The sequence below is a fragment of the Salmo salar genome, chromosome 09 (genome assembly GCF_965601325.2).
Source record: "Salmo salar chromosome 09, fSalSal1, whole genome shotgun sequence".
NCBI classification, from domain to species: Eukaryota; Metazoa; Chordata; class Actinopteri; order Salmoniformes; family Salmonidae; genus Salmo; species Salmo salar.
This window is the reverse complement of record NC_138299.1, coordinates 160,113,564-160,141,063: the sequence shown is the minus strand read 5'-3', so window position 1 is coordinate 160,141,063 and position 27,500 is coordinate 160,113,564. Positions and strand designations below refer to the sequence as shown.

The window sequence follows — 27,500 nt, the reverse complement described above, 5'->3', positions numbered from 1 at the left end:
AGCTTGGGTGTTTGACTGCTGTTGTTAGGGTCAGAACGCTCAGATCGCACAGAGCGTCCAGTGGACGCTCTGAACGCTCCGAAAGTAAAACGCTCTGAATTGACAAACTCCCAGAGCACACTCAAGCACTCCAGACTGAATTTACGAACACACACACACACACACACACACACACACACACACACACACACACACACACACACACACACACACACACACACACACACACACACACACACACACACACACACACACACACACACACACACACACACACACACACACACACACACACACACATAATGTTGCCCCCTATATCTTATTGGTCCATTCATTGTAATAGCCTCTATCCCACCTACAGGGCCATTCATTATGTATACTGGTACTGGGTAGATCACTATATGGCAGGGTCTTAGCTGGTACTGTGTAGATCACTATATGGCAAGGTCTTAGCTGGTACTGTGTAGATCACTATATGGCAGGGTCTTAGCTGGTACTGTGTAGATCACTATATGGCAGGGTCTTAGCTGGTACTGTGTAGATCACTATATGGCAAGGTCTTAGCTGGTACTGTGTAGATCACTATATGGCAGGGTCTTAGCTGGTACTGTGTAGATCACTATATGGCAGGGTCTTAGCTGGTACTGTGTAGATCACTATATGGCAGGGTCTTAGCTGGTACTGTGTAGATCACTATATGGCAGGGTCTTAGCTGGTACTGTGTAGATCACTATATGGCAGGGTCTTAGCTGGTACTGTGTAGATCACTATATGGCAGGGTTTTAGCTGGTACTGTGTAGATCACTATATGGCAGGGTCTTAGCTGGCACTGATGATTGTCCTGCATGCAGTTTGTGTGGTCTGATGGGAACTGGTCTTTACTGTCTGGTCTGTCTGAGGGGAACTGGTTTTTACTGTCTGGTCTGTCTGAGGGGAACTGGTTTTTACTGTCTGGTCTGTCTGAGGGGAACTGGTTTTTACTGTCTGGTCTGTCTGAGGGGAACTGGTCTTTACTGTCTGAGGGGAACTGGTCTTTACTGTCTGGTCTGTCTGAGGGGAACTGGTCTTTACTGTCTGGTCTGTCTGAGGGGAACTGGTCTTTACTGTCTGATGGGAACTGGTTTTTACTGTCTGGTCTGTCTGAGGGGAACTGGTTTTTACTGTCTGGTCTGTCTGAGGGGTTTCAGGGCCAATAGCCTGTAGACTCATTATGATATGAAGTGTGCTTAATTAAGAAGGAGAAGATGTGAGGATGTAGCTATATACATTTTGACAATCCCACTATTTCAATCACAACGTGGAATGCCTAAAGAAGTGTGTATGGGTGTGTATAGGAATGTGTAGGAGTATGTTTGTGCAAAAAAAAAAAAAAAAAGGCTTGCTAAATGATTTGATTGGGGGATTAAATGGTATTGTCCAGTCTGTCTGTCAAGACTGTGACAGTGAATACCAACACGATGGATTGTATAGTTCTGATGGTATTGACCAGTCTGTATTGACTCTGTGACAGTGGTGAGCGTAGAGCCCTTCATCACTACCAGGGAACCCTCCTGGGCCCTCCCCTGTCCTCCTGTACCTCTGCCGTGCTTGTCGGGGTGGAGCAGCCGGAGGGTTGTAGGGTCGTCCCCAGGGGCAGCGTGGCGGAGGAGGAGGACACTAGGTTGATACTCTCCAGGGAGTCAGAGAGCAGGCGGTTGGTGTCGTGTTGGGGACAGAGGACATAACGGCTAGGGTGGGTGTGGTGCACCTCCACCGTGGCCACAGAGTCCAAGCCCTTCAGGACCCCGGCCGGGTCGCGTCCCCCAACGGCCCCCAGCTCCATCGACTCCTCCATGTTGACGTAAAGGATCTCATCTGGGTCCTGGGAATCCGGCAGGTTCTCGAGAGCCTTCTGAAGCTCCCCGCGTAGAGTCTCAAACAGAGGACGGTCCTTAGGACTCAAGAACCAGCAGGAGAACATCAGGGAATAACTGAAGGAGAGGAGGAAAGAGGAGAGAAGGAGAGGAGAGAAAAGAGGCGGAGGAGAGATGAGAGAGGAGGAGAATAGAGGAGAGGAGATAAGAGGAGAGAAGGATAGGAGAGAGGAAGAGAAGCGAGAGGAGAGAAGGAAAGGAGAGAAGGAGAGGAGAGAGGAAGAGAAGCGAGAGGAGAGAAGGAAAGGAGAGAAGGAGAGAAGGAGAGGAGAGAAGGAGGTTAGAGAGTAGATAGGAGAGGTTTGGTTACTTCAGCTGAAAGCACATAACTCAATTTGTAATACTTGATTTAGCTGGAGTTTCGCAATTGGGACATTATTCAGTTTGAAAAAAAGGTGGTTCCCAACCCTGGTCCTTCAGTACCCCCAACAATAACCCTGGTCCTTCAGGGGGTACTGAAGAACCAGGGTTATTGTTGGGGGTACTGAAAGACCAGGGTTACTGTTGGGGGTACTGAAGGACCAGGGTTATTGTTGGGGTACTGAAGGACCAGGGTTATTGTTGGGGTACTGAAGGACCAGGGTTATTGTTGGGGTACTGCAGGACCAGGGTTATTGTTGGGGGTACTGAAGGACCAGGGTTATTGTTGGGGGTACTGAAGGACCAGGGTTATTGTTGGGGTACTGAAGGACCAGGGTTAGGGTTGGGGGTACTGAAGAACCAGGGTTGTTGTTGGGGTACTGAAGGACCAGGGTTATTGTTGGGGGTACTGAAGGACCAGGGTTATTGTTGGGGGTACTGAAGAACCAGGGTTATTGTTGGGGGTACTGAAGGACCAGGGTTATTGTTGGGGGTACTGAAGAACCAGGGTTATTGTTGGGGGTACTGAAGAACCAGGGTTATTGTTGGGGGTACTGAAGGACCAGGGTTATTGTTGGGGGTACTGAAGAACCAGGGTTATTGTTGGGGGTACTGAAGGACCAGGGTTATTGTTGGGGGTACTGAAGGACCAGGGTTATTGTTGGGGTACTGAAGGACCAGGGTTATTGTTGGGGTACTGAAGGACCAGGGTTATTGTTGGGGTACTGAAGACAGGGTATGTGGGACTGAAGGACCAGGGTTATTGTTGGGGGTACTGAAGGACCAGGGTTATTGTTGGGGGTACTGAAGAACCAGGGTTATTGTTGGGGGTACTGAAGGACCAGGGTTACTTGTTGGGGGTACTGAGAGAACCAGGGTTATTGTTGGGGGTACTGAAGGACCAGGGTTACTGTTGGGGGTACTGAAGGACCAGGGTTATTGTTGGGGGTACTGAAGAACCAGGGTTATTGTTGGGGGTACTGAAGAACCAGGGTTGTTGTTGGGGTACTGAAGGACCAGGGTTATTGTTGGGGTACTGAAGGACCAGGGTTATTGTTGGGGGTACTGAAGGACCAGGGTTATCTGTTGGGGGTACTGAAGAACCAGGGTTATTGTTGGGGTACTGAAGGACCAGGGTTACTGTTGGGGTACTGAAGGACCAGGGTTATTGTTGGGGTACTGAAGAACCAGGGTTATTGTTGGGGTACTGAAGGACCAGGGTTACTGTTGGGGTACTGAAGGACCAGGGTTATTGTTGGGGGTACTGAAGGACCAGGGTTATTGTTGGGGGTACTGAAGGACCAGGGTTATCTGTTGGGGGTACTGAAGAACCAGGGTTATTGTTGGGGGTACTGAAGAACCAGGGTTATTGTTGGGGGTACTGAAGAACCAGGGTTATTGTTGGGGGTACTGAAGGACCAGGGTTATTGTTGGGGGTACTGAAGGACCAGGGTTATTGTTGGGGTACTGAAGGACCAGGGTTATTGTTGGGGGTACTGAAGGACCAGGGTTATTGTTGGGGGTACTGAAGGACCAGGGTTATTGTTGGGGGTACTGAAGGACCAGGGTTACTGTTGGGGTACTGAAGGACCAGGGTTATTGTTGGGGGTACTGAAGGACCAGGGTTATTGTTGGGGTACTGAAGGACCAGGGTTACTGTTGGGGTACTGAAGGACCAGGGTTATTGTTGGGGGTACTGAAGGACCAGGGTTACTGTTGGGGTACTGAAGGACCAGGGTTACTGTTGGGGTACTGAAAGACCAGGGTTATTGTTGGGGTACTGAAGGACCAGGGTTACTGTTGGGGGTACTGAAGGACCAGGGTTATTGTTGGGGTACTGAAGGACCAGGGTTATTGTTGGGGGTACTGAAGAACCAGGGTTATTGTTGGGGTACTGAAGGACCAGGGTTATTGTTGGGGGTACTGAAGACCAGGGTTTTGTTGGGGTACTGAAGGACCAGGGTTATTGTTGGGGGTACTGAAGAACCAGGGTTATTGTTGGGGTACTGAAGGACCAGGGTTATTGTTGGGGGTACTGAAGAACCAGGGTTATTGTTGGGGTACTGAAGGACCAGGGTTATTGTTGGGGGTACTGAAGGACCAGGGTTATTGTTGGGGGTACTGAAGGACCAGGGTTATTGTTGGGGGTACTGAAGGACCAGGGTTACTGTTGGGGGTACTGAAGGACCAGGGTTATTGTTGGGGTACTGAAGGACCAGGGTTTGGAAACACTGATCTAGAACCTAAAAGGGTTCCTCGGCTGTCGCCATAGGAGAACCCTATTTGGTTCCAGGTAGAACCCTTTTGTAACCCTTTTTTCTAAGAGTATACCAGGCAAACTACATGGAATCAGTATGTTATACACTGTATATTGACCCAGGTCTGTTTTTATTTACTGTAGATTGACCCAGGTCTGTTTTTATTTAGTGTATATTGACCCAGGTCTGTTTCCATATAGTGTATATTGACCCAGGTCTGTTTTTATTTACTGTATATTGACCCAGGACTGTTTTTATTTACTGTATATTGACCCAGGACTGTTTTTATTTACTGTATATTGACCCAGGTCTGTTTTTATTTACTGTATATTGACCCAGGTCTGTTTTTATTTACTGTAGATTGACCCAGGTCTGTTTTTATTTACTGTATATTGACCCAGGTCTGTTTTTATTTACTGTATATTGACCCAGGTCTGTTTTTATTTACTGTAGATTGACCCAGGACTGTTTTTATTTACTGTATATTGACCCAGGACTGTTTTTATTTACTGTAGATTGACCCAGGACTGTTTTTATTTACTGTATATTGACCCAGGACTGTTTTTATTTACTGTAGATTGACCCAGGACTGTTGTAAGTTGACAGAAAAACTAGTGTTGAGCCACTCACATGCTGTCCAGACAGTCTGGAGGTTGTTTGAGACGGTTTCCTTGTCTCAGGTAGTCATATATCTCACTGTTCTCCACACCTGGGTACGGAGTCTGGCCACGCGATGCTATCTCCCACATGGTCACACCAAATGACCACTGAGAGAGATGGAGAGAGGGGGGAGGGAGGGAGAGAGGGATGGAGAGAGAGAGGAAGGGAGGTTGGGAGAGAGAGGAGGGAGGGAGGGAGGGATGGATGGAGAGAGAGAGGAAGGGAGGTAGGGAGAGAGAGAGAGAGGAGGGAGGGAGGGATGGATGGAGAGAGAGAGGAAGGGAGGTAGGGAGAGAGAGGAGGGAGGGAGGGATGGATGGAGAGAGAGAGGAAGGGAGGGAGGGAGGGAGGGAGGGAGGGAGGGAGGGAGGGAGGGAGGGAGGGAGGAAGGAAGGTAGGGAGAGAGGAGGGAGGGAGGGAGGGAGGGAGGGATGGAGAGAGAGAGAGAGGAAGGGAGGTAGGGAGAGAGAGGAGGGAGTGAGAGATGGTCAGAGAGAGGAGAGAGAGGAGAGAGTGAGAAAGGGTCAGAGAGAGGAGGGAAGGAGAGAGAGAGAGAGGAGAGAGGGTAAGAGAGAGGAGGGAAGGAGAGAGAGAGAGAGGAGAGAGGGTAAGAGAGAGGAGGGAGGGAGAGTGTCAGAGAGAGGAGGGAGGGAGAGAGTCAGAGTGAGGAGGGAGGGAGAGAGAGTCAGAGTGAGGGGGGAGGGAGAGAGAGTCAGAGTGAGGAGGGAGGGAGAGAGTCAGAGAGAGGAGGGAGGGAGAGTGTCAGAGAGAGGAGGGAGGGAGAGAGTCAGAGTGAGGAGGGAGGGAGAGAGAGTCAGAGTGAGGAGGGAGGGAGAGAGAGTCAGAGAGAGGAGGGAGGGAGAGAGGGTCAGAGTGAGGAGGGAGGGAGAGAGAGAAGGGAGGGAGAGAGAGTCAGCGAGGGAGAGAGAGTCAGAGAGAGGAGAGAAGGGAGTGCTTTGTTTAGCCTCAGTCTCATACATTACACAAACACAATTCCACATTAGGAAAACAGCAACTGTGCCTGTGACCAAATCAAAGCATTAAAACGTTTGCAACCACACTGACATGTTCGCCTAAGCCAAATTCCTCTCATAGACAACACACCAAAGAAGTTAGGCTTTATAGGAGGGGAAATAACTGGTGCTGAGAAAATATACATTTGTACGCACACACATGCACACCACTATGTGCACACCATTACGAGCACACCCTTATATACACACCCCTATATACACACCACTATGTACACACCCCTACACACACACACCTTTATATACACACCACTACATACACCACTAAATACACACCACTATATACACACCACTACACACACACCACTATACACAAACTCCTACATACACACCACTACATACACACCACTACATACACACCACTATATACACACCACCACATATATACCTATATACACACCACTACATACATTAGACTCACCACTATAAACACACCACTACATACACACAACTACATACATTATACACACCACTATATACACACCACTATATACACACCACTATATACACACCACTAAATACACACCACTATATACACACCACTATATACACACCACTAAATACACACCACTAAATACACACCACTATATACACACCACTATATACACACCACTACATACACACCACTACATCCACACCACTACATCCACACCACAAAATACACACCACTACATACACACCACTACATACAAACCACAAAATACACACCCCAAAATACATTATACATTTTTTTATTTTTATTTTTTATTTTTTATACACACCACTATATACACACCACTACATACACACCACAAAATACATTATACACACTACTACATACACACCACTATATACACACCACAAAATATATTATACACACCACAATATACATTATACACACCACTATAAACACACCACTACATCCACCCCACTATACACACACCACTATGTGCACACCATTACGAGCACACCCCTATATACACACCCCTATATACACACACCACTACACACACACCACTATGTACACACCACTACATACACACCCCTACACACACACACACCTCTATATACACACCACTACATACACCACAATATACACACCACTACATACACACCACTACATACACACCCCTATATACACACCACTATGTACACACCACTATGTACACACCCCTACACACACACCTTTATATACACACCACTACATACACACCACTAAACTCACACCACTATATACACACCACAATATACACACCACTACACACACCACTATACACAAACTCCTACATACACACCACTACATACACACCACTATATACACACCACCACATATATACCTATATACACACCACTACATACATTAGACTCACCACTATAAACACACCACTACATACACACCACTACATACATTATACACACCACTAAATACACACCACTATATACACACCACTATATACACACCACAAAATCCACACCACAAAATCCACACCACAAAATCCACACCACTACATACATTATACACACCACTACATACACACCCCAAAATACATTATACACACCACTATATACACACCACTACATACACACCACAAAATACATTATACACACCACTACATACACACCACTATATACACACCACAAAATACATTATACACACCACAATATACATTATACACACCACTATAAACACACCACTACATCCACCCCACTATATACACACCACTATATCCACACCACAAAATACACACCACTACATACACACCACAAAATACATTATACACACCACTATATACACACCACTATATACACACCACAAAATGCATTATACACACCACAATATACATTATACACACCACTACATCCACACCACTACATCCACACCACTACATACACACCACAAAATACATTACACACACCACTATATACACACACCACTATATACACACAACAAAATACATTATACACACCACTATATACACACCACTATATACACACCACAAAATGCATTATACACACCACAATATACATACCACTATAAACACACCACTACATCCACACCACTACATACACACCACAAAATACATTACACACACCACTATATACACACACCACTATATACACACCACTATATACACACAACAAAATACATTATACACACCACTATATACACACCACTATATAGACACCACAATATACATTATACACACCACAATATACATTATACACACCACTATATACACACCACTACATCCACACCACTACATACACACCACAAAATACACACCACAAAATACATTATACACACCACTATATACACACCACTATATACACACCACAAAATACATTATACACACCACTATAAACACACCACTACATACATACCACAAAATACACACCACAAAATACATTATACACACCACTATATACACACCACTACATACACACAACAAAATACATTATACACACCACTATAAACACACCACTACATACACATCACTATAAATACACCACTATAAACACACCACTATATACACACCAATATAAACACACCACTACATACACATCACTACACACACACCACTATAAACACACCACTATATACACACCACTACATGCATTATACACACCACTATATACACACCACTACACACACACACCACTATAAACACACCACTACACACACACACACCACTATAAACACACCACTACACACACACCACTATAAACACACCACTATATACACACCACTACATGCATTATACACACCACTATATACACACCACTACACACACACACCACTATAAACACACCACAATAAACACAACACTATATACATTATACACACCACTATATACATTATACACACCACTATATACATTATACACACCACTATAAACACACCACTATAAAAACACCACTATATACTCACCACTACACACACACCACTATATACACACCACTATATACACACTACTACATACATTATACACACCACTATATACACACCACTAAATACACACCACTATATACACACCACTATATACACACCACTATATACACACTACTACATACATTATACACACCACTATATACACACCACTAAATACACACCACTACATACACACCACTACATACACACCACTACATACACACCACTACATACACACCACTAAATACATGATATACACACCACTATATACACACCACTATATACACACCACTATATACACACCACTAAATACACACCACTAAATACACACCACTAAATACTAGAGGTCGACCGATTATGATTTTTCAGCGCCGATACTGATACCGATTATTGGAGAACCAAAAAAGCCGATGCCGATTAATCGGCCAATTTTTTTATTTATTTATTTGTAATAAAGACAATTACAACAGTACTGAATGAACACTTCTTTTAACTTACTATAATACATCAATAAAATCTATTTAGCCTCAAATAAATAATGAAACATGTTCAATTTGGTTTAAATAATGCAAAAACAAAGTGCTGGAGAAGAAAGTAAAAGTGCAATATGTGCCATGCAAAAAAGCTACTGTTTAAGTGCCTTGCTCAGAACATGAGAACATATGAAAGCTGGTGGTTCCTTTTAACATGAGTCTTCAATATTCCCAGTTAAGATGTTTTAGGTTGTAGTTATTATAGGAATTGTAGGACTATTTCTCTCTATGCGATTTGTATTTCATATACCTTTGACTATTGGATGTTCTTACAGGGACTTTAGTATTGCCAGTGTAACAGTATAGCTTCCGTCCCTCTCCTCGCTCCTACCTGGGCTTGAACCAGGAACACATCGACAACAGCCACCCTGAAAGCAGCGTTACCCATGTAGAGCAACGGGAACAACTACTCCAAGTCTCAGAGCGAGTGACGTTTGAAACGCTATTAGCGCGCACCCGCTAACTAGCTAGCCATTTCACATCGGTTACACCAGCCTCATCTTGGGAGTTGATAGACTTGAAGTCATAAACAGCGCAATGCATTGCGAAGGGCTGCTGGCAAAACGCACGAAATGTCAGGGATTTCTTCACCGGAGGACGATATGGCGAAATCATCATCGGAAAATGAGGACCAATATGCAGCAGAGTTGAGATGGTTCATTTTGAACTTTTAATACATTCCAAAACGAACATACAAAATAACAAAAACGACCGCACGATACACTGACAGTCCTGTTATGCTTACACACACGGAACAATCTCCCACCAATACACAGACAAACACACCCAACTAATATAGGACTTCCAATCAAAGGCAACACCACACAGCTGCCTTCAATTGGAAGTCCACCCCAATTAACTCAACATAGAAACAGATCAACCAGACTACACATAGAAATACATCAACATAGACCATAACTCAAAACCCGGAAATAATAAATCAAACGCCCCCCTAACTAATACACCACCCTGATCCACATAAAACAAATACCCTCTGCCACGTCCTGACCAAACTAAAATGACAATTAACCCTTATATTGGCCAGGACGTGACACGAAAGTGCTATTTTGAATGAATGTTTACGAGCCTGCTGCTGCCTACCATCGCTCAGTCAGACTGCTCTATCAAATCATAGACTTAATTATAATATAATAAACACACAGAAACACGAGCCTTAGGTCATTAATATGGTCGAATCCGGAAACTATCATCTCAAAAACAAAACGTTTTTCCTGTCAGTGAAATACGGAACCGTTCCGTATTTTATCTAACGGGTGGCATCCATAAGTCTAAATATTCCTGTAACATTGCACAACCTTCAGTGTTATGTCATAATTACGTAAAATTCTGGCAAATTAGTTCGCAACGAGCCAGGCAGCCCAAACTGTTGCATATACACTGACTGGGTACAATGAACGCAAAATGACACGATTTCACCTGGTTAATATTGCCTGCTAACCTGGATTTCTTTTAGCTAAATATGCAGGTTTAAAAATATATACTTCTGTGTATTGATTTTAAGAAAGGCGTTGATGTTTATGGTTCGGTACAGTCGTGCAACAATTGTGCTTTTTTGCAAATGCGCTTCTGTTTTAATCATCCCCCGTTTGGCGAAGTTGGCTGTGTTTGTTAGGAAGAAATAGTCTTCACAGTTCGCAACGAGCCAGGCGGCCCAAACTGCTGCATATACCCTGACTCTGTTTGCAAGAGAAGTGACACATTTTCCCTAGTTAAAATAAATTCATGTTAGCAGGCAATATTAACTAAATATGCAGGTTTAAAAATATATACTTGTGTACTGATTTTAAGAAAGGCGTTGATGTTTATGGTTGGAGCAACATGTACCTAAGCGATTATATGCAACGCAGGACAGGCTAGATAAACTAGTAATATCATCAACCATGTGTAGTTAACCTCTATGGGCTAGGTGGGACGCTTGCGTCCCACCTACTCAACAGCCAGTGTAATCCCGTGGCGCCATATTCAAATACCTCAAAAATGCAAAAACTTCAATTTTTCAAACATATGACTATTTTACACCATTTTAAAGACAAGACTCTCGTTAATCTAACCACACTGTCCGATTTCAAAAAGGCTTTACAACGAAAGCAAAACATTAGATTATGTCAGCAGAGTACCCAGCCAGAAATAATCAGACACCCATTTTTCAAGCTAGCATATAATGTCACATAAACCCAAACCACAGCTAAATGCAGCACTAACCTTTGATGATCTTCATCAGATGACAACCCTAGGACATTATGTTATACAATACATGCATGTTTTGTTCAATCAAGTTCATATTTATATCAAAAACCAGCTTTTTACATTAGCATGTGACTAGCATGTGACTAGCATTCCCACCGAACACTGCCGGTGAATTTACTAAATTACTCACGATAAACGTTCACAAAAAACATAACAATTATTTTAAGAATTATAGATACAGAACTCCTCTATGCACTCGATATGTCCGATTTTAAAATAGCTTTTCGGTGAAAGCACATTTTGCAATATTCTCAGTAGATAGCCCGGCATCACAGGGCTAGCTATTTAGACACCCAGCAAGTTTAGCACTCACCAAAGTCAGATTTACTATAAGAAAAATGTTATTACCTTTGGTGTTCTTCGTCAGAATGCACTCCCAGGACTTCTACTTCAATAACAAATGTTGGTTTGGTCCCAAATAATCCATTGTTATATCCAAATAGCGGCGTTTTGTTCGTGCGTTCAAGACACTATCCGAAAGGGTAAATAAGGGTGACGAGCATGGCGCATTTCGTGACAAAAAATGTCTAAATATTCCATTACCGTACTTCGAAGCATGTCAACCGCTGTTTAAAATCAATTTTTATGCCATTTTTCTCGTAAAAAAAGCGATAATATTCCGACCGGGAATCTGCGTTTAGGTAAAAAGAGGAAAGAAAATAAAGCACGGGGTCGACTCGTGCACGCGCCTAAGCCCATTGTCCTCTGATCGGCCACTTGCCAAACGCGATAATGTGTTTCAGCCAGAGGATGCCTCGATATCATTCAGCTTTTTCCCGGACTCTGAGAGCCTATGGGAGCCGTAGGAAGTGTCACGTTACAGCAAAGATCATCAGTCTTTAATAAAAAGAGCCAAGATGAACAACAACTTGTCAGACAGGCCACTTCCTGTTCAGAATCTTCTCAGGTTTTTGCCTGCCATATGAGTTCTGTTATACTCACAGACACCATTCAAACAGTTTTAGAAACTTTGGGGTGTTTTCTATCCAAAGCCAATAATTATATGCATATTCTCGTTACTGGGCAGGAGTAGTAACCAGATTAAATCGGGTACGTTTTTTATCCGGCCGTGTCAATACTGCCCCCTAGCCCTAACAGGTTAACTAGTGATTATGATTGATTGATTGTTTTTTATAAGATAAGTTTAATGCTAGCTAGCAACTTACCTTGGCTTCTTATTGCATTCGCGTAACCTCGTGGAGTGCAATGTAAAGCAGGTGGTTAGAGCGTTGGACTAGTTAACCGTAAGGTTGCAAGATTGAATCCCCGAGCTGACAAGGTAAAAATCTGTCGTTCTGCCCCTGAACAAGGCAGTTAACCCACTGTTCCTAGGCTGTCATTGAAAATAAGAATTTGTTCTTAACTGACTTGCCTAGTTAAATAAAGGTCTACATTTTTATTTTTTTCAATCGGCCAAATCGGCGTCCAAAAATACCGATTTCCGATTGTTATGAAAGCTTGAAATCGGCCCTAATTAATCGGCCATTCCGATTAATCCGTCGACCTCTACTACATACACACCACTACATACATGATATACACACCACTATATACACACCACTAAATACACACCACTAAAGACACACCACTACACACACACACCACTATATACACACCACTATATACATTATACACACCACTATATACACACCACTATATACATTATACACACCACTATATACACACCACTATATACACACCACTACACACACACACCACTACACACACACCACTATATACACACCACTATACACACACCACTATATACACACACCACTATATACATTATCCACACCACTATATACACACCACTACATACACACCACTACATACACACCACCACATACACACCACTACATACACACCACTACACCACTCACCACATCACTCTTGGTGGTGTAGACGCGGTCCGCCAGGCTCTCGATGGCGATCCATTTGACCGGCATCTTAGAGATGCGACCCTGGCGGTAGTAGTCTCCGTTATATATCTTCTTAGAAAGACCGAAGTCAGCAACACACACATTCATGTTCTCATTCAGCCTGGAATACAAACAGAGAGAGAGATGGGTTCAGCCTGGAACACACAGAGAGAGAGAGAGAGAGAGAGAGAGAGAGAGAGAGAGAGAGAGAGAGAGAGAGAGAGAGAGAGAGAGAGAGAGAGATGGGTTCAGCCTGAAACATGCAGAGAGACAGAGTTAAGGCAACAATATTTTTCAAAAGGAGATGCCACTATTGCTAGTGAAACAGAGGAAAGGAGATACCACTATTGATAGTGAAACAGAGGAAATGAGATACCACTAGCGATAGTGAAACAGAGGAAAGGAGATACCACTAGTGATAGTGAAACAGAGGAAATGAGATACCACTAGTGATAGTGAAACAGAGGAAAGGAGATACCACTAGTGATAGTGAAACAGAGGAAAGGAGATACCACTAGCGATAGTGAAACAGAGGAAAGGAGATACCACTAGTGATAGTGAAAGAGAGATAGAAACAGAGAAACCTTGTCTAGAGATAGCGACACTGATAGGTAGCAACAGTGCTGTTTTTTTTTTTACATGCAGTTCCTTGCAGCCAGGTCTCTGTGGATGAAGTTGTTTCTGCTGAGATACTCCATCCCCTTTGCGATATCCACCATGAACTTCACCAGCATCTGAGACGGCAGGTACTGCAGGATGATAGAGAGGGAGACAGGTGTTATTACAGGTGTTATTACAGCGTACCACTGTCAGGGTTCAGGAGGGTAATTAACAGCAGATACTGAGAGAGAAAGAGACATAGAGAGAGAGAGAGAGATCGACAGAGAGACAAAGAGACAGAGAGACAGAGAGAGATAGATTATTAGTACTGGAGGACAACGCAGAGAGACGAGGATTATTCAAATGTTTTACTGCCAGGGTTCAGTAGTGCTACAGGTAGAAATAGACCTAGACTAGACCTGCCAGGATCCCTTAACGTCAGAGATGCATGGCTGTTCTACACAGCATATTTATATTTCTATCTGAAGGTTGTACAGAAAGAACTGACGTCTACACTGACATGTTAGTCATTTAGCAGACAGTCTTATCCACAGAGACTTACATCTAAATGTTAGTCATTTAGCAGACAGTCTTATCCACAGAGACTTACATCTAAATGTTAGTCATTTAACAGACAGTCTTATCCACAGAGACTTACATCTAAATGTTAGTCATTTAACAGACAGTCTTATCCACAGAGACTTACATCTAAATGTTAGTCATTTAGCAGACAGTCTTATCCACAGAGACTTACATCTAAATGTTAGTCATTTAGCAGACAGTCTTATCCACAGAGACGTACATCTAAATGTTAGTCATTTAGCAGACAGTCTTATCCACAGAGACTTACATCTAAATGTTAGTCATTTAGCAGACAGTCTTATCCACAGAGACTTACATCTAAATGTTAGTCATTTAACAGACAGTCTTATCCACAGAGACTTACATCTAAATGTTAGTCATTTAGCAGACAGTCTTATCCACAGAGACTTACATCTAAATGTTAGTCATTTAGCAGACAGTCTTATCCACAGAGACTTACATCTAAATGTTAGTCATTTAGCAGACAGTCTTATCCACAGAGACTTACAGTTAGTGCATTCATCTTTAAGATAAATAGGTGAGACAGCCACATATCACAGTAATAGTAAGTCATGTTTTGCCTCCATAAAGAAGTTATCAGCCAAGTCAGTGCTAGTAGGAAAAGACTAGGGAAATTATTATTTATTTATGAAGGTGTGGTACGGCCCTTGAGATCAGAGGTGTCAGAACAGAGTGCTCAGGTTGGGGTGTAGGGTTGGAGCATAGCCTGAAGATAGGGAGGGGCGGTTCTGCTGTACCCAAAGCCATCCCCCATATAAAGGGTAGACCTGCGTGTTTGTTTTCAGGACACTAGAGGGCGACATACTCCTCTGTCTGACAGAGACTTATGTTTCCAAGGGCTAAACCAAATGACATAGAGATTGTATTTATACTAGTGGTCTAGACTGTTCCCCCCATTACAGACAGAGTGGTCTAGTCTGTTCCCCCCATAGCAGACAGAGTGGTCTAGTCTGTTCCCCCCCATAGCAGACAGAGTGGTCTAGTCTGTTCCCCCCATAGCAGACAGAGTGGTATAATCTGTTCCCCCCCATAGCAGACAGAGTGGTCTAGTCTGTTCCCCCCATAGCAGACAGAGTGGTATAATCTGTTCCCCCCCATAGCAGACAGAGTGGTCTAGTCTGTCCCCCCCCCATAGCAGACAGAGTGGTCTAGTCTGTTCCCCCCCATAGCAGACAGAGTGGTATAATCTGCTCCCCCCCATAGCAGACAGAGTGGTATAATCTGTTCCCCCCCATAGCAGACAGAGTGGTATAATCTGTTCCCCCCATAGCAGACAGAGTGGTATAATCTGTTCCCCCCATAGCAGACAGAGTGGTATAATCTGTTCCCCCCCATAGCAGACAGAGTGGTATAATCTGTTCCCCCCATAGCAGACAGAGTGGTATAATCTGTTCCCCCCCATAGCAGACAGAGTGGTATAATCTGTTCCCCCCCATAGCAGACAGAGTGGTCTAGTCTGTTCCCCCCCATAGCAGACAGAGTGGTATAATCTGTTCCCCCCCATAGCAGACAGAGTGGTATAATCTGTTCCCCCCCATAGCAGACAGAGTGGTATAATCTGTTCCCCCCCATAGCAGACAGAGTGGTATAATCTGTTCCCCCCCATAGCAGACAGAGTGGTCTAGTCTGTTCCCCCCATAGCAGACAGAGTGGTATAATCTGTTCCCCCCATAGCAGACAGAGTGGTATAATCTGTTCCCCCCCATAGCAGACAGAGTGGTATAATCTGTTCCCCCCCATAGCAGACAGAGTGGTATAATCTGTTCCCCCCCATAGCAGACAGAGTGGTATAATCTGTTCCCCCCCATAGCAGACAGAGTGGTATAATCTGTTCCCCCCCATAGCAGACAGAGTGGTATAATCTGTTCCCCCCATAGCAGACAGAGTGGTATAATCTGTTCCCCCCCATAGCAGACAGAGTGGTATAATCTGTTCCCCCCCATAGCAGACAGAGTGGTATAATCTGTTCCCCCCCATAGCAGACAGAGTGGTATAATCTGTTCCCCCCATAGCAGACAGAGTGGTATAATCTGTTCCCCCATAGCAGACAGAGTGGTATAATCTGTTCCCCCCCATAGCAGACAGAGTGGTATAATCTGTTCCCCCCCATAGCAGACAGAGTGGTATAATCTGTTCCCCCCCATAGCAGACAGAGTGGTATAATCTGTTCCCCCCATAGCAGACAGAGTGGTATAATCTGTTCCCCCCATAGCAGAGTGGTCTAGTCTGTTCCCCCCATAGCAGACAGAGTGGTATAATCTGTCCCCCCCATAGCAGACAGAGTGGTATAATCTGTTCCCCCCCATAGCAGACAGAGTGGTATAATCTGTTCCCCCCCATAGCAGACAGAGTGGTATAATCTGTTTCCCCCCATAGCAGACAGAGTGGTATAATCTGTTTCCCCCCATAGCAGACAGAGTGGTATAATCTGTTCCCCCCATAGCAGACAGAGTGGTATAATCTGCTATACTAAACCTACTAGTGATAATGACATGACTTGTTATTATAATAATGATCATAATAACAATAAGAAGGAGATCAAGAAAAATGAGGGTTATTATATATATATATTATTATTATTATTATTATTATAAATATTTTTATGTTTCTAACAATTTGGAACTGTGTAAACAACACTCAATTAAATGTTAAGTAATACCAGAGAGGCAGGTTCTAACGAGAGGCAAAACATGTCAAGCCTTTGTTACAGTAAAGATTAAAAACGGACAAATTTGTGAAATTGTTTATCTGACATGTTGAGGCTGAGTGAGGCTCAGTGCTCACAGAATCAGCAGGCGATTAAACACTCCAACAGGCAACGGCAGGATCTGTCTTATTTATCTGGTTATATATTTATAAAGCCAGGTACATTTAACTGTTAGGATATTGATTATAGACCTAATTAAATGGGTGTTTCCTCTGTCCTCACTTTTCTTAGATAATTTAAGGCAAGGGCTGTAATCCACCTCAGTTCCCAGACGGAGGCTGGGACCTCAAATTCTACACTAGAGTGTTTTTTGGAGCATTTCCTAAATCCTGCAACATTTTAACATTTTCTAGGAATTCTTGTTTGGATACGGCCCAGTGTTTATCAACACTAGTCTGTAGAGTCATAGTGTAGTGTTTCTCCCTGAAGGAGGGCTGATAGTGAAGTTGTTCAGGAAGAGATAGTTCTCCTCCCCTGTGTGTGTGTGTGTGTGTGTGTGTGTGTGTGTGTGTGTGTGTGTGTGTGTGTGTGTGTGGAAATGTGTGTGTGTGTGTGTGTGTGTGTGTGTGTGTGTGTGTGTGTGTATATGTGTGTGTGTGTGTGTGTATATGTGTGTGTGTGTGTGTGTGTGTGTGTGTGTGTGTGTGTGTGTGTGTGTGTGTGTGTGTGTGTGTGTGTGTGTTCACCACGGGGCAGTCTCCAAGGCGTGAGTAGAGCAGGTAGCTGTGTAGGTCTCCGTGTTTCATAAAGGGCAGGATGACCACAGGGGAGGGGTAACCTTCACTCTCTACTGTCTGTAGACACACACCTGGGACACATAGACGAACAGAGGGACAGTCACACTCTCTCCAGGGGCCATACACATACACATACACACACACACATATATACACACACAGACACACACACACACACCCACACACATTGTGCATTCGGAAAGTATTCAGACCCCTTGACTTTTTTCCACAATGTGTTACGTTACAGCCTTATTCTAAAATGGATTAAATCATTTTTTCCCCTCATCAGTCTGCACACAATACCCCATAACGACATCACAATAACCCATAATGACATCACAATACCCCATAACGACATCACAATAACCCATAATGACATCACAATACCCCATAACGACATCACAATACCCCATAATGACAAAGCAAAAAACGTTTTTTAGACATTTTTGCAAATGTAAAAAAAAAAGAAAAACTCATATCACATTTAGATAAGTATTCAGACCCTTTACTCAGTACTTTGTTGAAGCACCTTTGGCAGCGATTACAGCCTGGAGTCTTCTTGGGTATGACGCTACAAGCTTGGAACATCTGTATTTGGGGAGTTTCTCCCATTCTTCTCTGCAGATCCTCTCAAGCTCTGTCAGGTTGGATGGGGAGTGTCACTGCACAGCTATTTTCAAGTCTCTCCAGAGATGTTCGATCAGGTTCAAGTCCGAGCTCTGGCTGGGCCGCTCAAGGACATTCAGAGACTTGTCCCGAAGCCACTCCTGTGTTGTCTTGGCTGTGTGCTTAGGGTCTTTGTCCTGTTGGAAGGTGAACCTTCACCCCAGTCTGAGGTCCTGAGTGCTCTGGAGCAGGTTTTCATCAAAGATCTCTATGTACTTCGCTCCGTTCATCTTTACCTCGATCCTGACTAGTCTCCCAGTCCCTGCCGCTGAAAAACATCCCCACAGCATGATGCTGCCACCACCATGCTTCACCATAGAGATGGTGCCAGGTTTCCTCCAGATGTGACGCTTGGCATTCAGGCCAAAGAGTTCCATCTTGGTTTCATCAGACCAGAGAATCTTGTTTCTCATGGTCTGAGAGTATTTAGGTGCCTTTTGGCAAACTCCAAGCGGGCTGCCATGTGCCTTTTACTGAGGAGTGGCTTCGTTCTGGCCACTCTACCATAAAGGCCTGATTGGTGGAGTGCTGCAGTTGTCCTGGAAAGTTCTCCCATTGTCACGTTTTGACCATAGAGAGCTCTTATTTTCTATGGTAGAGTAGGTCAGGGCGTGACTTGGGGGTTTATCTAGTTTCTTTTTTCTATGTTGGGGTTTTTGTATGATTCCCAATTAGAGGCAGCTGGCCATCGTTGTCTCTAATTGGGGATCATATTTAAGTAGTTGTTTTTCCCCACCTGTGTTTGTGGGAGATTATTTTTGAGTTAGTGCCTGTTGCACCTCTGTCGTCACGGTTTGTGGTTTTGTTTATTAGTTTATTTTTGTTTTGCAAAGTTTCACATAATAAATAAGATGTGGAACGATACTCACGCTGCGCCTTGGTCCGTTTCTACACACAGTCGTGACACTCATCTCCGCGGAGGAACTCTGGAGCTCTGTCAGAGTGACCATCGGGTTCTTGGTCACCTCCATGACCAAGGCTCTTCTCCCCCGATTGATCTGTTTGGCCGGGCGGCCAGCTCTAGGAAATGTCTTGGTGGTTCCAAACTTCTTCCATGTATGAACGATGGAGGCCACTGTGTTCTTGGGGACTTTCGATGCTGCAGAAATTTTGGGGTACCATTCCTCACATCTGTGCCTCGAAAAAATCCTGTCTCGGAGCTCTACGGACAATTCCTTCGACCTCATGGCTTTGTTGCTCTGACATTCACTGTCAACTGTGGGACCTTATATAGACAGGTGTGTACCTTTCCAAATCATGTCCAGTCAATTCAATTTACCACAGGTGGACTCCAATCAAGTTGTAGAAACATCTCAAGGATGATCAATGGAAACAGGATGCAGCTGAGCTAAATTTTGATTCTCATAGCAAAGGATCTGAATACTTATATAAATAAGGTATTTCAGTTTGTTATATATATACACACATTTGCAAAAATTTCTAAAACCTGTTTTTGCTTTGTCATTATGTGTAGATTGATGAGGAAACACATTAATTGAATCCATTTTACAATAAGGCTGTAACGTAACAAAATGTGGAAAAGGGGAAGGGCTGTGAATACTATCCGTATGCACTGTACATGCACTCAAGCACAGCAGTTTAGTCTCACCTAGCAGTCTCATGACGTTCTGATGGTCAAACTCCTTCATACAAGCAGCTTCTCTCAGGAAGTCTTCCATCTCAGTGCGGGTACAGATAGCAACTAGAGGGCGAGAGACGGGGACGAGAGACGGGGACGAGAGACGGGTGAGAACAGGGACTCATTTCATATCCCACCCTATCTCCTATGTAGTGCACTTGGGCTCAGGGCAAAAGTAGTGCACTTTATGGTAAAAAGTAGTGCACTTTACGGTCAAAAGTAGTGCACTTTACGGTCAAATGTAGTGCACTTTATGGTCAAATGTAGTGCACTTTATGGTAAAAAGTAGTGCACTTTATGGTAAAAAGTAGTGCACTTCACTGTCAAAAGTAGTGTACTTTATGGTCAAAAGTAGAGCATTTTACTGTCAAAAGTAGTGTACTTTACAGTCAAAAGTAGTGCACTTTACGGTCAAATGTAGTGCACTTCACTGTCAAATGTAGTGCACTTTATGGTCAAAAGTAGAGCACTTTACTGTCAAAAGTAGTGTACTTTACAGTCAAAAGTAGTGCACTTTACGGTCAAATGTAGTGCACTTCACTGTCAAATGTAGTGCACTTTATGGTCAAAAGTAGAGCACTTTACTGTCAAAAGTAGTGTACTTTACGGTCAAAAGTAGTGCACTTCACTGTCAAAAGTAGTGCACTTTACGGTCAAAAGTAGTGCACTTCACTGTCAAAAGTAGTGCACTTTACGGTCAAATGTAGTGCACTTTACGGTCAAATGTAGTGCACTTTACTGTCAAAAGTAGTTCACTTTACGGTCAAAAGTAGTGCACTTTACGGTCAAAAGTAGTGCACTTTACGGTCAAATGTAGTGCACTTTACTGTCAAAAGTAGTGCACTTTACGGACAAAAGTAGTGCACTTTACGGACAAAAGTAGTGCACTTTACGGACAAAAGTAGTGCACTTTACGGACAAAAGTAGTTTAACAAAAGTAGGGTGTCAAAAGTAGGGTGTCACAGAAACAGGCAAGTGTGACTAGTGTATGTACTGCTTACACTGTAGTTGTGCCATAGTTAACTTACTCTTCATGGTCTTCACAGCCACTTTGAGAACAGAGTCCTCATGCGTTAATGCTCCCTCCATCACAGAGCCAAACTCTCCTATAGACACATAGTAGACAAGCAGCCATTTACAAAGGGCCATTGTTCGACAGCAGATTTTACACTCTTTGACATTTCTCATGTCAATGTACTCCTTATTATTTCGGTTTGTATCTCCCTCCAGGCATTGAACCCAGGACAAGGTCAGTGTGCGCCTCTGTATCACTTAGTTGTCTGAACGGTTTTGCTAGTAACAAGGTTATTAGATGGACACACATTCATCCCCGTTGTAGCACAACGACAGGATCTAGAAACACATACACACTCACCCTCTCCCAGAGTCTTTCCCAGGGTTAGTTTATGTCTGTCCACCATCACATCCTGCAGCTTATGTTTCAGCTCATCACTGATGCCCAGGGTGTTCACTGAGGAGGAAAACAAGAACACATTAACAACAACACATAAACAACAACACATAAACAACAACACATAAACAACAACACATAAACAACAACACATTAACAACACATAAACAACAACACATAAACAACAACACATTAACAACAACACATTAACAACAACAACACATTAACAACAACACATAAACAACAACACATAAACAACAACACATAAACAACAACACATAAACAACAACACATAAACAACAACACATAAACAACCACATAAACAACAACACATAAACAACAACACATTAACAACAACCACATAAACAACAACACATTAACAACAACACATTAACAGCAACACATTAACAGCAACACATTAACAGCAACACATTAACACCACATAAACAACAACACATAAACAGCAACACATAAACAACACCACATAAACAACAACACATAAACAACAACACATAAACAACAACACATAAACAACAACACATAAACAACAACACATAAACAACAACACATAAACAACAACACATAAACAACAACACATTAACAACAACACATTAACAACAACACATAAACAACAACACAAACAACAACACATAAACAACAACACATAAACAACAACACATAAACAACAACAACACATTAACAACAACAACACATTAACAACAACAACACATTAAAAACAACAACACAAACAACAACACATAAACAACAACACATTAACAACAACACATAAAACACAACACATAAACAACAACACATAAACAACAACACATTAACAACAACACATTAACACACAACACATTAACAACAACACATAAAACACAACACATAAACCACAACACATAAACCACAACACATAAACAACAACACATAAACAAATACACATTAACAACAACACATTAACAACAACACATTAACAACAACAACACATAAACAACAACACATAAACAACAACACATAAACAACAACACATAACAACAACACATAAACAACAACACATAAACAACAACACATAAACAACAACACATAAACAACAACACATTAACAACAACACATAAAACACAACACATAAACAACAACACATAAACAACAACACATTAACAACAACACATACCCAGACTATTTGCATTGCCCCCCCACCTCCTCTTTTACGCTGCTGCTACTCTCTGGTTATTATCTATGCATAGTCTCTTTAACTCTACCTACATGTACATATTACTTAAATTACCTTGACTAACCGGTGCCCCCGCACATTGACTCTGTACCGTAACACCCTCTATATAGCCTCCACATTGACTCTGAACCGATACCCCCTGTATATAGCCTCCACATTGACTCTGAACCGGTACCCCCTGTATATAGCCTCCACATTGACTCTGTACCGTAACACCCTGTATATAGCCTCCACATTGACTCTGTACCGTAACACCCTGTATATAGCCTCCACATTGACTCTGTACTGGTACCCCCTGTATATAGCCTCCACATTGACTCTGTACCGGTACCACCTGTATATAGCCTCCACATTGACTCTGTACCGTAACACCCTGTATATAGCCTCCACATTGACTCTGTACTGGTACCCCCTGTATATAGCCTCCACATTGACTCTGTACTGGTACCCCCTGTATATAGCCTCCACATTGACTCTGTACCGTAACACCCTGTATATAGCCTCCACATTGACTCTGTACTGGTACCCCCTGTATATAGCCTCCACATTGACTCTGTACTGGTACCCCCTGTATATAGCCTCCACATTGACTCTGAACCGATACCCCCTGTATATAGCCTCCACATTGACTCTGAACCGGTACCCCCTGTATATAGCCTCCACATTGACTCTGTACCGTAACACCCTGTATATAGCCTCCACATTGACTCTGTACCGTAACACCCTGTATATAGCCTCCACATTGACTCTGTACTGGTACCCCCTGTATATAGCCTCCACATTGACTCTGTACCGGTACCACCTGTATATAGCCTCCACATTGACTCTGTACCGTAACACCCTGTATATAGCCTCCACATTGACTCTGTACTGGTACCCCCTGTATATAGCCTCCACATTGACTCTGTACCGTAACACCCTGTATATAGCCTCCACACTGACTCTGTACCGTAATACCCTGTATATAGCCTGTACTGTTATTTTACTGCTCCTCTTTAACTATTTGTTATTTTTATTGACATTTTTTACTAATCTATTTTTTTACTTGACACTTGTTTTTCTTAAAACTGCATTGTTAGTTAAGGGCTTGGAAGTAAGCATTATACTGTAAGTTCTACACCTGTTGCATTCGGCGCATGTGACAAATACCAGTGTATTTTATTTTATTTGAAAATACACTACGAAAAAAGAAGGAACAGCACATCAGAAATCAGCTCAATGTAACTGAAGAATCCATAGATGTCTGGATAAACCACTTCTTTAATTTTTTGGGCTCTATAACAAAGAACAAACAGCAAAAACATACACATGATCAAATACAAATCTTAGCTATTAAAGACGACCAGAACCCACTGGATTCTCCAATTACCTTGAATGATCTACAGGACAAAATACAAACCCTCCAACCCGAAAAGGCCTGTGGGGTTGATGGTATCCTCAATGAAATGCTAAAATATACAGACCACAAATTACCAATTGGCTATACTTAAACTCTTTAACATCACCCTCAGCTCTGGCTTCTTCCCCAATATTTGGAACCAAGGACTGATCACCCCAATCCACAAAAGTGGAGACAAATTTGACCCCAATAACATATTGTCTTTTTTTTACCAAATTACCGTACGACAGACCACGTATTCACCCTGCACACCCTAATTGACAAACAAACAAAACAAAACAAACTCAAAGTCTTCTCAACCTTTGTTGACTTCAAAAAAGCTTTTGACTCAATTTGACATGAGGGTCTGCTATATAAATTGATGGAAAGGGGTGTTTGGGGGAAAAAATACAACATTATAAAATCCATGTACAAAAACAAGAAGTGTGTCGTTAAAATTGGCAAAATACACACACATTTCTTTCCACAGGGCCGTGGGGTGAGACAGGGATGCAGCTTAAGCCCCACCCTCTTCAATATATATATATCAACGAATTGGCGAGGACAAAAGAACAGTTGCCAGGACAACACATTCAAATTCCATCTAGACACCGTTGCCCTAGAGCACACTAAACATCAGCACCACAGGTAACTTCCACAAATCTGTGAATGATCTTAGAGACAAGGCAATAAGAGCCTTCTATGCCATCAAAAGGAACATAAGATTTGATATACCAATTGAATTGAATTGAGAAAAAGGGAGAGGGGGAGAGTCATAGAGAACCAGACAAGCAGGATATGCCCCTTCAATATTGGGTTAGGGTTAGGGTTAGGTTAAAATAATCCAAGCAGACGCTCAGAACAAAGAACGAACAACACACCAGACACCAACTTAATGAAATTCAGGAATCCGTTGGTTCAAACAGCTTCTGGGAAAATATTAACTACCTAAACAAACCATACGAAAAGAATTGGCAATCCAAAATAGTGACCTGTGGAACACTCAATTTGAACAACTACAGTTGAAGTGGGAAGTTTACATACACTTAGGTTGGAGTCATTAAAACTCGTTTTTCAACCACTCCACATATTTCTTGTTAACAAACTATAGCTTTGGCAATTCGGTTAAGACATCTACTTTGTGCATGACACAAGTAATTTTTCCAACAATTGTTTACAGACAGATTATTTCACTTATAATTCACTGTATCACAATTCCAGTGGGTCAGAAGTTTATATACACTAAGTTGACTGTGCCTTTAAACAGCTTGGAAAATTCCAGAAAATGATGCCATGGCTTTAGAAGCTTCTGATAAGCTAATTGACATAATTTGAGTCAACTGGAGGTGTACATGTGGATGTATTTCAAGGCCTACCTTCAAACTCATTGCCTCTTTTGCTTGACATCATGGGAAAATCAAAATAAATCAGCCAAGACCTCATAAAAAAAATGGTAGACCTCCACAAGTCTGGTTCATCCTTGGGAGCAATTTCCAAATGCCTGAAGATACCACGTTCATCTGTACAAATAATAGTATGCAAGTATAAACACCATGGGACCACGCAACCATCATACCGCTCAGGAAGGAGACGTGTTCTGTCTCCTAGAGATGAACGTACTTTGGTGCGAAAAGTGCAAATCAAACCCAGAACAACAGCAAAAGATCTTGTGAAGATGCTGGAGGAAACAGGTACAAAAGTATCTATATCCACAGTAAAACGAGTCCTATATCGACGTAACCTGAAAGGCCGCTCAGCAAGGAAGAAGACACTGCTCCAAAACCGCCATAAAAAAGCCAGACTACGGTTTGCAACTGCACATGGGGACAAAGATCGTACTTTTGGAGAAATGTCCTCTGGTCTGATGAAACAAAAATAAAACTGTTTTGCCATAATGACCATTGTTATGTGTGGAGGAAAAAGGGGGAGGCTTGCAAGCCGAAGAACACCATCCCAACCTTGAAGCACAGGGGTGGCAGCATCATCTTGTGGGGGTGCTTTGCTGCAGGAGGGACTGGTGCACTTCACAAAATGGATGGCATCAACAGGAAGGAATATTATGTGGATATATTGAAGCAACATCTCAAGACATCAGTCAGGAAGTTCAAGCTTGGTCGCAAATGGGTCTTCCAAATGGACAATGACCCAAAGCATACTTCCAAAGTTGTGGCAAAATGGCTTAGTGGCCATTTGGTAGAGCATGGTGTTTGCAACGCCAGCATGGTGTGTGCAACGTCAGGGTTGTGGGTTCGATTCCAACGGGGAGCCAGTACAAAAAAATATAAAAAATGTATGAAATGAAATGAAATGTATGCATTCACTACTGCTCTGGATAAGAGCGTCTGCTAAATGACTAAAATGTAAAATGTAAATGTTAAGGACAACAAAGTCAAGGTATTGGAGTGGCCATCACAAAGCCCTGACCTCAATCCTATAGAACATTTGGGGGCAGAACTGAAAAAGTGTGTGAGAGCAAAGAGGCCTACAAACCTGACTCAGTTACACCAGCTCTGTCAGGAGGAATGGGCCAAAATTCACCCAATTTATTGTGGGAAGCTTGTGGAAGTATTCCCGAAACGTTTGACCCAAGTTAAACAATTTAAAGGCAATGCTACCAAATACTAATTGAGTGTATGTAAACGTCTGACCCACTGGGAATGTGATGAAAGAAATAAAAA

General features: G+C 42.8%; 1 protein-coding gene across 1 annotated transcript in view; it reads right to left on the bottom strand.

Moving 5' to 3' along the window:
• axl (AXL receptor tyrosine kinase) overlaps positions 1 to 27,500 on the bottom strand; it is a 96,722-nt gene that overhangs the window by 2,886 nt on the left and 66,336 nt on the right. The window contains exons 12-19 of the mRNA XM_082955558.1: positions 22,178 to 22,273; positions 21,831 to 21,908; positions 20,773 to 20,865; positions 18,447 to 18,568; positions 14,490 to 14,599; positions 13,812 to 13,971; positions 5,162 to 5,298; positions 1 to 1,970 (exon numbers count right to left, since the gene is read on the bottom strand). The exon at positions 1 to 1,970 is cut by the window's left edge and continues 2,886 nt beyond it. Of these exons, the coding sequence (XP_082811684.1) occupies positions 1,535 to 1,970; positions 5,162 to 5,298; positions 13,812 to 13,971; positions 14,490 to 14,599; positions 18,447 to 18,568; positions 20,773 to 20,865; positions 21,831 to 21,908; positions 22,178 to 22,273 (1,232 nt within the window). The 3' untranslated portion in view covers positions 1 to 1,534. The remainder of the gene's footprint in view (positions 1,971 to 5,161; positions 5,299 to 13,811; positions 13,972 to 14,489; positions 14,600 to 18,446; positions 18,569 to 20,772; positions 20,866 to 21,830; positions 21,909 to 22,177; positions 22,274 to 27,500) is intronic.